This window comes from Drosophila albomicans, chromosome 3 (genome assembly GCF_009650485.2).
Source record: "Drosophila albomicans strain 15112-1751.03 chromosome 3, ASM965048v2, whole genome shotgun sequence".
Classification (NCBI taxonomy): domain Eukaryota; kingdom Metazoa; phylum Arthropoda; class Insecta; order Diptera; family Drosophilidae; genus Drosophila; species Drosophila albomicans.
The window spans coordinates 48,085,423-48,098,862 of NC_047629.2; the positions used below are offsets into that span (position 1 = coordinate 48,085,423).

Here is a 13,440-nt window from a genome sequence, read left to right on the forward strand (position 1 = left end):
AACACAAAGCACGACCGTCTGTCCGTCCGTCCGCCCACCTCTCGATGATGGGGCGTGGCCGTGTCCTAAGCAAATGTTTGCGGACAACAACAGCTGCTGCTGTCTTAAAGTTCTTAAACGAGCAAGAGAGAAACTCGAGGCCTACTTTTCTTTGCTTTTGATTTTGCCTTTTTTCATTCACTGTTCTTGGTTCTCGGTTCTGTGTTCTTTGCTTTTTCTTTCAGCGTATCCTTTGACCGCCGCAGGGCAAACAGACGCCCCTTAAAAGAATAAAAGACGTCCAAGACACACACACACACACACATAGGGAGCAAGGATAAGGCGTTGCGCTGAACAAAAGGCCACAGTGTTGAAGCCACTCGTTGGTGGGTAGTGAAGTGGGGGGTGAACGGGGGAGACCCACTTCTGTCTCGCTGTCTTGAGCGAATTTAATTAAGAACCCTTTGAGGGCTGCACTACGACATCCTGAGCCTTTTGTTTCCTCCACTCACACACACAGAGAAGCATAAAAAGGACAACAGGCAGCTGCTTGACCACACCCCCTCCGCCCCCATTCCCTAGACAGTTGTTGGTCATTGGCAATGCGCATTAATAAACGCATCTTGAGCACCAAAAAAAAAGAGGAAAACTGAGTCAAAGTAACATTTCAATTTTGTATCCTTTGAAGTTAGATTGTGTGTGTGAATAATGAGTGTGAGTGTTTGAATAATGAGTGAGAGTGTGTGTAAGTTTGTGAGAGTGTGTGTTTTAAGTCTCTAGTTTGTGGCTGGATAATTATGTATGCTAAAGTGTGGATTTAGTGCGCTATCAAAAACATATACACAATTGTTGGTAGATGAAATGAGTGTGTGTAAACCTCCGTGTGTGTCTGTGTGTGTGAGAGACAGCATGCTAATTAAGTAGCAGCAGCATGACGACGAACTCGGCCAAAAAGGATACGAGTGAAGAACCTTGGACGTTTCTCTTCTTCTCTATTTGCCAGTTTGCGGCTTAAAAACTTTTTGGTAACAAATGAAACTTTTTGATAACCGAAATTTAATTAGTGCAAATGTTTAGTCATGTGAATGTGTGTGTGTATGAGTGTGTGAGTGACACGTGTGTGCGAATGTGTGTGTGTGTTTGTGATGTGTATTGTGTATGCACATTAAAATCTCGTTAAACGTTGCCACGGATGGCAGTCAGCAGAGCATTGTGTTGGAGGCTGCTTATTGTTGTTGCTGCTGCTGTCGTTGCTGCTGTTTGCTGCCTAGGGGCGTTTGCTAAGGACACAAGAACAATACACACACATACACCTACACAGCGAGAGGGGAAAGAAGAGGGGGGAAGAAAGAGGCTGTGTGTGTGCAACACAGAAATGTGCAAAGCGCCAGCAGCGCAATAACAATGCACATTTAATGACAAGTGGAAAACTTTTTCACTTAATGTATGCCACACAAAAGGAGCTGGCCTCCAGCTGAGCGAGAGAGAAAGAGAGAGTGACAGAGAGCACAGCAGCTGCTGCTGTGTTATGCAATGCTGCTCAATCAAAAAGGCAGCCAATATATTGTATATGCAATATCTAATAAGGTTGCAAGCAGCGCCCAACCCTAAAGCTTGTGACTTTATTTGGACAAGAAACGTTGTAACCTGTTTTAGCCAGGTTGATTTTCTTTTGCCGTGGGAGCAATTCGATTATTATTATTATTCCCTAGGCCGAGGTCGCAGCCGTCCAATGAACTTTTAAGGTAACCCCCGCGAGAATTACTAATAAGAAAGCGCACCACAAAAAAAATTAAAACGAACTGTGGTGCTCGACTGCGAGATACTTGCTGCCCATTTTCAATAACACCATATTCTAAAAATATACTGAGAAAATGCTAAAATATACCAAAGTCTAAGTTTGGTATATATTTTTTTATAGATCTACATTCAAAATATTCCCAAGAGTACAATATATACCGGAGTGCTAACCAAAGAAAAAACCAAAAAATACTATAATATACCAAAAGATATTTTTGGTATAACGACATATTTATTCAATGTATGTATATGGTACACCAAAATAATATACCGAAAAAATACTAATATACCGAAGACTATATTTGGTATATCGATTTAGATCTACATTCCAATATGCTAAAGAGTTCAAAATATACCCGTTTGCTAGATAAAGAAACCATATATAAATACCGAAAAAATACTATATTTGGTATATCGACATATTACATTCAAAGTATATGGTATACTCTATGGTAGAATACCAAAATAGTATTCCGAAAAAATACTAAAATATACCGATGACTATATTTGGTATATCGATATAGATTAACATTCGAAATATGTCAAAGAGTACAATATATACCCGATTGCTAGATAAAGAAACTATATATATATACCGAAAAAATACTAAAATATTTGGTATATCGATATATTGCATTCAAAGTATATGGTCTACTCTATGGTAGAATACCAACATACAAAATACTGAAATATACCGAATAGAGTACAATATATAGCAGAATGTCAGTCAAAGCATCTAAGACTCTATTACAGTACCTCTAAGATCTGGGGCGGACTACTAAATTGGCTGTATCGTCTCGGCTTAACAAAAATATATGTATACACTATTATAGGTTCAGAGATGCTTCCTCCTGCCTGTTTCATACATTTTTCCTGCAGACAGTTATAATACCCTTCTACTCTATGAGGAGCGGGTATAAGAACCGAGGTAAGAGCTAAACAATAATCGAGAAAATAAATAGTATTTATATAAATAATATATAGTTTGTTTTATAAGCAAAAAATTATGCACTAGAGTACTACACACGCTATAAAAAGGGACAGACTCAAGACTCGTTTTATATAATTAGCTAAAAGAATTTTAGTTTTTAATTTGCAGCAAAAGAAACGAAAATATGGTAAAAAGAAAAGAAACGTATTAAACAAACGGTGCAAGAACGCAACTCAACTTTTTGGTAAAAACAACACACACACATCGTTTGCTGTTTTTTGTTTTATCGGCAACAAATACGAAATTAATCGGGGCACAGCAGCCGCCATCATCAACATCATCATCATTAAAAAAAATAACTATATAGTATATATATATATGCATTTACAAGGACTTGCAATTGGTATCGTACTAAAAACTATGTTAAGTGAGTGAGTGAGCAATGTGTGTTTGTGTGTGTGTGTGTATGATAATGTAACGTAACGTAACGTAACGCAACGGAAACGTAACTCGAGAATCGTAACTCAACAAAAACGCAATTAGAAGAAATACAGAAATACATAAGAGAATTACACGAAGAGAGAGTGCCGTCGGGTTTTTTTTCATCCGTCGTCGATACACATCATCGATAAATAGTTATCGATAACTAATGACACGCTCAATATGAAAGAGAGCAATTGTTCATCGCAGAGCTGCTGCTGGTGATGTTGTTGGGTCAGCTAATGCCCTAAAAGATCGGAGGCACATTATATATAGATATATATATCGTTTCACATACATATACTCTTCCAGTAAGTGGGTGTGTGTGTGTATGTGTGTGGAGTGAAGTGTAGTGTGTGTATTTGTGTGAGGCGTCGCACACGACAAAAAGCATCGTAAAAAAAAATTAATCGAATAATTCGATAACACAGGCGACATTAGCAACACAGCATAGATTGGAGTTGGCTTCTACTTACATCGGCCTGCAGTCTTTGCGCCTCCTGCTCCGTCTCGAATGTGACAAAGCCGTAACCCTTGCTGACGCCAGCGCGATCCACAATGATCTTTGTACTCTTCACAGTTCCATAGGCGCTGAACACGCGCGTCAGATCCGCCTCGGTGGTGTCGCCGCTAAACGCGATAGAAAGAGAAAAGGTTAGTTAAGAATAAATATGTACGTTTCACTGGATCATTAAATTCAAAAGTGTGCTTTACTCCCAGACATTGCGGTATTAATCGTAAAATACACAGAATTAATATTCTGAATACATTAAAATATAGTGAAAGCTGTATTTGGTATATTAATTTACTATTTCAATATATACCACACGCATTATTAAATATAAACAAGTTACAGAAAGCTATAGCCATAGTGCTCGATCGTAAAAATATTTCAGTATTCGTGATATATCTAATTTATATACTAAATAATACAATATACTGAAAGCTATATTTGGTATATTCATTTACAATTTTTTTTCGAAATAAAGTAAATATATACCGAAAGATATATTTGGTATATTAATTTATTAAGCTGCAGTCAAGAGTGCTCGACCGCAAAACAGGTATCATAAATACGTACATACATCAAAAATTACTGAAGTATACCAAAAGCTACATATATTTGGTACATTAATTCACTATTTACATATCATTTAAAATAAACAAAAGTTACAGAAAGTTTCGGTAATCGTCAAAAATATATTGAATTAATATTCGGAAAAATACTAAATTATACTTTAAAATTTAATTGAATTGACAATTGCGATTATTGTATTATTATATTTAATATATGAATTATCATTATATACTTAGTTCGAATAGATAATACAAGAAAATTAACAATTATCAATCAATAAAGAAATATTATTTTTATCAACTATTATGAATATTGATTTATTTATGAATGTTTTTATATGAAAATGATTTTAAAGCATATTGAAACTTTCGAATTTTAATTGACATATTAATTTAAGGAACTTTTTAGATCTGCGGGTATTATTAACTTGCAGACACATCATCTATTCAATTAACAATAACCAATTGATATTCTTCAAATGAAATCTTTGAATATGTTTGTTTATTCAAAAATTGATTGTGTGCTTGAAAGGAAAGTGTGTGAAAATGGATTTTAAAGCAATAGAGAACTCATTTAAAGTACTTTTGTGTATGTTTTTTCAGTGCTCACCTTATGCCGCCCACAAAGATGCGATTGGGTATGAGTGTGCCGTATTTGGGTGCCGCAAGTGGCGCCTCGAGGGCGCCGGCGGGCGCTGTGGCAGCAGCCGGTGCGGCTGTGATCTTGTGCATCTCGGCTGGTGTCGTCTCCAGACGAAAGTTGGCTCCGAAGGGCAGAATCTTGAGGCTGTTCCTCCAATCGCTTGGGCACTAGCAAAACCGAAAAATTATCGTCTCTCGTGTCTAAGAGCAGACTTCTTCTCTCTCTCTGTCTTTCTCTATCTCTTTCGCTCAGTGGTGTGCGCTGCAGTTGTTGTTGCTATTGTTATTGCTGTTGTTGTGGTTGTTGTTTTGTCGCCTTAGTCCGGTCGAACATGCATGTATATAACTTATGTCTCTGGATCCTCTTTTTAACACAACACGTCTCTCTATCGTCACGTCACGGCTTCGCTTTTCTTGGCCTTTTCCAGCTTTTTGCAATGAATTTTACTAAATTGTTTCCTTTATGCACAACTGTAAAGAGAGAAAAAGAAAAAAGAGTTAGAATAAAATATACGTAAAGATCTTGTGTTGTGAGTTTTGAAATGTAAAATTGCCCCCTACATAACGAAATGCAGTCTATTTTTGTCCCAGAGGCCAGAGACATATGTCAACCACGCGAGAGGGAAAACTCAGCCACTGAGCGAGAGAGAGAGAGGGAGAGAGAGCACAGTCTCTTTTTCTTAGTGCGAGACACATGTGTGCGCCATAAATTCACCTTCAGCCGAGCAGCAACAAAACACAGCAACAGCAACAGCGACAACTCTCGACTCTCGAGCAAGCAAATAGCGCAGCGTGTTTAAATTTAACAACAGCCACAACAGCAAAAGTAGAATCAGAGAAGCAGACACGAACAGCAGACTGTCAACAATGAAATGGCCAAAATAATTGTTGTATCTCACAATGCGATGCACACACTTTAGATACTTTAGCTAGGCTAGAGATACAGATACAACAAGATACACACAGCACAAGAGACTTCAATTAGTGAAGGCATTTAACATGTTCGCCCAAGGAATTGGATGTGAGATATATATCTTATATCTATATCCAATGTTGCATTTGCATGTGTTTGTGTGTGTGTGTGGCATGTGTTCTACTTTTATCTACCCCGCCTCCCTCTTCCAATCATGAGGTTGTCACTTATCGCCAAATGTGTATGTGTGTTTGTATCATAATTATATTTTCATTAACAATGTATAAGTCCAAATCGATTCCAAATGCCCGAGAAATAAAAGTACATTTATATCGAAATGTCTCGATGGCGTTTGCAGCTATCTAATTTGTGTCTACACGTGATTTTGTGTGGCTCATTTCGTTGTTTGAGCCAAAAATTTTGCTGTGCTTTCTGCCACACAATGTAGCTCAAAACATAAATTAGAAATTCGCATAAATCAAACACATAAAACACTAAACTAAATATAAACACACAACAGCAGAGCTAATAAAGCTATACGAGATGTATCTGTTGAATTTGGTTGTTGTATCTGTATCTGTCATAGTTCTATCTTTCTTTCTCTCATTAAATCGCGTCACATTTCCAAAATGTTTTTCACAATTTTTACTTTTATTTTTAGACGTCGGAGAGGAAAACAACTCGAAGCAGCTCAACGCCCACACGAGGAAGAAAAACGAAGGAAAGAAGGAAAATAAGAAGAAAAAAAAAAAGTGAAAACTACGCCAAGTAAAAGCTTTTTCCTAAGTGCCCCTGACATAAATCATGGCAATATCCAAAAGAGCAAAAAGGCAAGCATCTTGGCATCCAAAGAAGCATAAAGATTAGTGTGTTGAGTTTTTAATTATTTACATGAATATTATGAAATTTGGAAGCACTTCATTTGCGCCCTGGCCAAATGATAAAGACAGACACACACACACACAGCAAATCTCTTTTGGTCTTTCTCGTAGAGCAGTCGTTAAATTGTATGAGCAACTGCATTATTAAAATGCCCATCAAAAGAGGCCCTGAAATTGGCAGCGTCAGCGACAGCAGCAACATCAGCAGCAGCGACGTTGGCAGAGGTCAACCGGAAAATCACAGCAACATGACAACACAGCCAATGCTATCAGCGGAATTTAATCAACACACAGCAAACCAAGCAAACTGAGCGCAGCGGCCACTCCACAATAAACCTCCCACAACTCCCCCTCCCTCCTCTTCTCCCCCTTTCTCACGTCTCTCTTCTGCTTGTCATCTCTCAATTGTCTGTTTACCCCAGAGCAGCAAGTAACTCCCACCTCTCCCCCTTCCTCCCTCACTCTGCCACAATCGCCGTGCCAGCACTCGACATTATTGCAAAATTCCACGTGCGAAAATTGCACGCGTAATGCCAATGAAAACGAACCAAAGAATTTAATAATAACATACACACACTGTCAAAAGTTGCTTGGCAATGAAAGACTGCAAAATACCCTATAAAATACCTAATAAGTACGATAGTAACGATAGTAACACAAATTCATCGATAGTAATACAAATTATTAATGCAGTGCAAGTACAATAGTTGAAGTAACGATACCAATATAAATTAATCGATAGTAATACAAACTATTAATGCAGTGTATATTGTATGTATCAATAAATAAATAAATGATATGCACTTCATTGATATGTTCTTCATTGAATATAAATATTCTATTTATTTACTATTAGCAAATACTATGGAAATGTAATAATAATAATTTTCAGTAAAACAATATTTATTATTATTAATTATATATATATATTTATATTTATTATAATAATAATAATTTTCAGTAGAACAATATTTATTATTCATTGAATCGAAGTAGTAGTTATTTATTATCAAATACTATCGATAAAAAATATAGACTTTTAGTAGAAAAATATAAATCTCACTAAGTCTATTTTTATGTTAGTATCGAAAAATATTTTCGATTAGTCATTAATCATTAGGAAGAAAATCGGCAAATGTTTTAAACATTTTCTGTTGTAGATGTGTATAAAAAATGTCCTATATAGATTGTAATGAATTATATAGCAAGCAAATACTATCGATAAAAATCGAAAGAAGAAATAAATTTATGAAATTATTTGAAATCTGCCATACTACCACTATTTTCGAGTTGCATGTGTTATACGAGTATGTACAAATATATTTGATTAATGAACTTAAAGAAATGCATTTGCAATATAGATTGAATTGTGTCTGTGCATAAAGCGAATTCATAATCCAATTATGCATTTTCAAACGACGGATTTATAGAATGAATATGAATTTCTTGGAAACTATATTCTTTTAATTAATACTATTTTATTATCATATCACATTCAAATATGATCGATTTAAAGAAATACTACTGTGAGCAAAAAGTAAGGTGAATTTGTTTGTAAAATGAAAAATCATTATTTATTCTTCTAAATCAATATCATGCCCTTCAAAGTAATCTCCTCCCGATAAAATACACTTATGCACACTTTTTTTCCTATCCTCGAAACATGCCAAATAGTCCTTTTTCGGTATAGCCATCAGTGCCTTCTTCGATTTAGCTTTTATCTCCTGAATCGACTAGAAACGCGTTCCCCGAAGTGGTCTCTTCAGTTTTGGGAATAGTCAGAAGTCACACGGAGCCAAATCAGGCGATTACAGTGGTTGTGGAACGGTATGCCTCGAATTTTTGGCGAAATAGTCAAGAAAAACGTGTACAGAAATTGGTCGTTTTTGGTACCAAACGAGATTTGACTTTTCGTAGGCTCAAATGGTCTTTCAAAATGGTTTTTACAGAACTTTCTGATATTCCGATAATATCAGTAAGGTCTCTAACAGTCAACCGACGATTTTTGCCTCCACTTCATTGACGTGTTGGTCATGTGTTGACGTCGATTGTCGTCCGGAGCGCTCCAAGTCATCAACACGTTCTCGACCCTCTTTGAAGTCTTTGTACCACTTAAAAACATTTTTTTTGTGACATGGTAGAATCACCAAAGGTCTTCCGCAACATCCTCAACGTTTCCGCAGTCGAAATTTCATTCGGCAAACAAAATTTGATGGCATTTCTCATTCAGACATTGTAAAAAATCGAAAAATGCACTCTTGGTCGTTTGGAAAACACAAGCGTAAATATATTTCTGATGATGACATTCATATAAAATTTGGCCCAGATGTCATTAACAGTCTTGCCAACTTAAGAAAAAAAGAATTAGGCCGAATTGTTAGGCCCGCGAAGTTTAAATTGAAAATTCACCTTACTTTTTGCCCACAGTAGTATATACGGAATACTAGAAATATATTAGAAACCACGAATATATTTGAAATTAATTTGTGATCTATAATTCGCAAAGTTTTGGCGTTACCTAAGCGAGTTCTCTTTGTATGTAATAATTTAGTTAAAGCCCAAGACAGCCAATAATAGTAAATTTAAACTAGATTGTAAATCAATTTCTAATCGATAGATACAGATACTTTACAATTTAATAATTTGTACACAAATACTATCGATAATTCTTATCGTAAGCCAGAGAGCACTAATCACCAATCATTAATACATTACTTTCAATATTACTAAATCACTATACTTTGAGACTTACTAGGATTTTCAGTGATTTTAAGTAGAGTACTTGTCGCTTTTAATCACTACCAAAACGTTTTATCTAAAGTGCACAGAGCAAACAGCAAATACCAAACATACTTGCGTTGATTGTGGAAACTGGCAACGTAAATGGGAACTGAAAACTGGGAAGATATCGATAGCAATGGCTCATCCGAAATTGCACAGTCCTGATGTGCTCATCAAATAAGTATTTGGGAAATGCAATCTAAATGAACTTCACACAGATTCAGATACACAGATACAGATACTTCTGGTATATAGAACAAGCATTTTAGCCTTGATGTGCAGCATTTCGATTGGCTGCAGGGCGCAACCGAAATCAGATTCAACCATGCAACAATTCCGGGAGCTGCCCCAAAAACAACATTCAAACATTCCACACTAAACTGAGAACTGAGAGAGAGAAGCGCCAACAACAATTTTACTGTATTTTTATTATGTTTTTTGGCACAATTCAAGCGCAACTTGGGCAATTAGGGCAATGCAATTAGTAAGCGTCAAACTATTGAATAACCAGACGGTCAAACGAAGAAGTGCAAAAGAAAAAGTGAACCTAAAAACAGGAGAAGGAAAAGGGAAGAGGGGTGGAGGAGGGGAGGCAAAAGCGAGTGCAACATTTGACCTATAAAAATGGCAAAATGTGGGCGCTTGAGTTGGCACAGATAGCAGCAGAAATAACCACGGAAAGGAGCTGCATCCTGTGCCCCACAGGGTAAAAACTAAACTGCCCACACGAGACGCACACACACACACATATACAGAGAGACACACACACATACAGAAAGACACACACAGCCAAACACACGCAAAGTTCTAGATAAAAATAGTGAAATGCTTTTCGCTCACCTGCGACGTGTCCTTGCCGAAATAAAACACAAGCCAGAAAGGGGAAAGAGAGAGAGGGAGGGAGGGAGGGAGGGGAAAGCAGAGACAGCGACGTGGGACAGGTAAAGCAAAGAGCCAAGGCAAGCGATAGTCAAAGACTGATAAAAGCTTAAATGCTGACACAGAAAAACGTAACGTAACGTAACGTTGGGTAAAATGTAAAGTAAAGGTAAAGGAAAGGAAGCAACGCCTCAACAGGAAGCAGCAGGTAAAAAGGGAGAAGAGCAGAGGAAGAAGAAAGGTAAGGAAGGGAAGAAAGGGAAACCGGGGCATGGCGACAAGCTGATAAGCGTATGTAAGTCACATAAGAACAATTAGCCAAAAGCTCAAGAGTTGAACTCTTTTTCGGCAGCAACAGCAGAGCTAAATCCCAACAGCAAACAAGGCTAAAAGCAAAATCCCAGGCGCGTGCTGCCGCATAACTTGGCCAAAAATGCGGGCCGAACAAGAGCAGAGGACATCAGCAGGAGGTGGAAAGAAGCAGAGTGCACTCAGTCAAAGGTCAATTGAAGTTGCGGCCAAGCAGACAGCAGCGACAGCAGCCAAGTCAAGTGTAATACGAGAAAGCGCAAAAATGGCACAGTGAAAGAACACACACACACACACAGGACACACATACACAGGACACACACACACATACATACGAGGCAGATGCTGACTGACAGCGCGCCGGAAGTGGCTGCCAGTTCACCTAACACCTCCTACCAAAAATAAAAAAAAAGGCGAAAATACAAGCAAGCAACAAAAGGGCCAGAAATATGTTACACAATCCTTGAGAGCGAAGCGTGGGGATGTTATACGAATGTGTGTGCGAGAGTGTGTGTGCGAGAGTGTGTGTGTGAGTGTGACGAGGACACAGACGAGGACGAGCACGAGGACGTTTGCTGCCTCTGCTGTTTGCTGCTTGCTGCTGCTGCTTTGGGTGTCAGTCAAGTGAAAGGAAATTGTAGCGAACAGATACGAGAAGCGTAGAGAAGGGGAATAGAAGGGGAGCGGGGAGGCGTTGTAACGTGGCTGTGGCAGACATACCAACAGACAAACATCATCATGATGAGGCTTGACGAGCGGCAGCCAGAATGAGGAGGAGGAGAAACACGAGACGTTGACGATGCCTCAAAAACTGATGCTGAGCTGCTGAAGCGGGGCACAATTGATGGCCTGCCAAGCCCACCACCCCTTCCCCCATCCCTCCCTCCCCCTTCTTTTCTCTACTCTTTGTGTGTGTGTGGCACACAAAAATCCATAATCCTCGCAAAAGGGAAACGACAAACTACAAAGCCAAAGCAAAAGTTCTCTGTTCATCGTCGTCGTTCGAAACAATGAAACTTTTTCTACAGCAGCAGCGTTAAATTGTTTGATATGTGTGTGTGTAACACACTCACACACACACACACTAACACACTCGTCCGTGTCGTGTGTCCAACTGCGTATTTGTATTGGGTTTTTGGGGGTCCAATATTTGCACAGAATTGCAACTTAAAGAAGACTTTCCTCTGAATCAATATATTCCGCAAAATGTACACAAAAATCTGTCACGCAAGCAGCACCCATATTTCCCCCCTCATCTTCTCCTCCCCCTCTTCCATCCCCTTTTGGTTGTGCGGTTGAAAAGTTAGCCAAGCATTTGGCAGATGATTTATTGCCACAGCGCCAGAGACAACGCTGCGTATGAGCGATGGCTAGGCGCATAAGCCTCGCCCCCTCTCTCTGTGCGCTTTAAAGGATTTAAGTGGCATTTGATATACCCAGGGACAAGTTGTGGTTACATCTATTAAATGCTGCGCCAAATTAAGTCATTAAAAAACAATTTCAACGAGCGTCGTGTTCTTTTTTCGGGTTACAGCACACGCTGCGTATGCGTAATGTGCGCACACAAGGTGCTCTCGAAGAAGACGACGAAGAACGAACGCGGTAGAATATGCAAATTTATTAGCGACTGCGAGGGGAGCTATAAAAAAAAAACACAAAAAAAAGCAGCCAGCAAGAAATGCAATCATGAAAAAGCAACGCTGTAAAAGGCAACACACAGAGCAAACGTAAAGCGAAAAGAAATGGCCTAAAAGTGTGACTTGGGCACAGATGAGGCACAAGGGAGGAGGTAGGGGTAGGGGGTGGTTTGAAGGGAGTGGTGGGGGATGTTGTGAATGCAGAAGGGCTGCCAACTATTTTTGTAGACACAGCTGCCTTTGCTTTGTGCTGCTTTCATTTCTTAGGCCAGGCATAAAATTAAAATGCAAAACGAGCCAAAGAGAGAGAAGTTGAGAGAAAAACAAAGAGAGAGGGAGAAGGAAGAGGTGTAGGTGCTATGTGGGTGTGCGTGTGTTAAAGTGAAAAAGCGCAGCTGAGAGCACGTCATCAAAAGCGTCTCTAGCTGCTGCTGTTTTTTCTTCCTTTTGCATTTTCCGCTTGCACTTCAATCAAGCAACTCGACAAACTGCGCCGCCTTCTACCAACACAGCATTTGCATGCTCTGATGTATAGACACGTCTTGCTTCCCCTCCCCCTCCCTCTGAACACCTCTCTTCACTCTCCTCTCCTTTCTTTGCCACTTGAAATTCACCTGCAGCCAACATTTAGGCAAACCCAGCCAACATTTTCGCTTTTGTTTCAGCAGCAGCAGCGTTTGTTTTTCATTCCTTTTTTTTGGCTCGTTACAAATTTGCGCCTCAACTATTTAGCAAGTTATTTGTCCGACTGTCCGCCTCAGTCTCTCTCTCTCTTTCTCTCTCATTCTGGCTGTGTCCCAGTTGTTGTGATTTGTACCGAGTGAAAAATCTAATTTCAAAGTGCGACAAGCAAATTTCGTACTAAAATAATACACATTTCTATTTTGCATTTCTTTTGTGTATAAAGTTCTGCAAGAGTCTCAAAATACAGTTTTAGATAAACTCACTCTCTACTCACACACTCTCTAACACACTCTCTCAACTCAACTCAACTCACTTCGCTGTGCACCCACATGCAGCGCAAAGTTGCAAGTCATAAAAAACTAACATAAAAAAAGTAAAGTTGGCGAAAAAAATATATATTTCAAATATGCATACGCGATGTCTAGCGTAGCTGCTTTTAAGCGGACG

General features: G+C 38.7%; 1 protein-coding gene across 10 annotated transcripts in view; it reads right to left on the reverse strand.

Annotated features, from left to right (window-relative positions):
• LOC117572686 (protein boule) overlaps positions 1-13,440 on the reverse strand; it is a 36,619-nt gene that overhangs the window by 12,318 nt on the left and 10,861 nt on the right. For all 10 annotated transcript variants that reach the window (XM_034255725.2, XM_034255727.2, XM_034255726.2 and 7 more), the window contains exons 2-3: positions 4,878-5,380; positions 3,667-3,820 (exon numbers count right to left, since the gene is read on the reverse strand). In XM_034255725.2, the coding sequence (XP_034111616.1) occupies positions 3,667-3,820; positions 4,878-4,999 (276 nt within the window). In that variant the 5' untranslated portion in view covers positions 5,000-5,380. The remainder of the gene's footprint in view (positions 1-3,666; positions 3,821-4,877; positions 5,381-13,440) is intronic.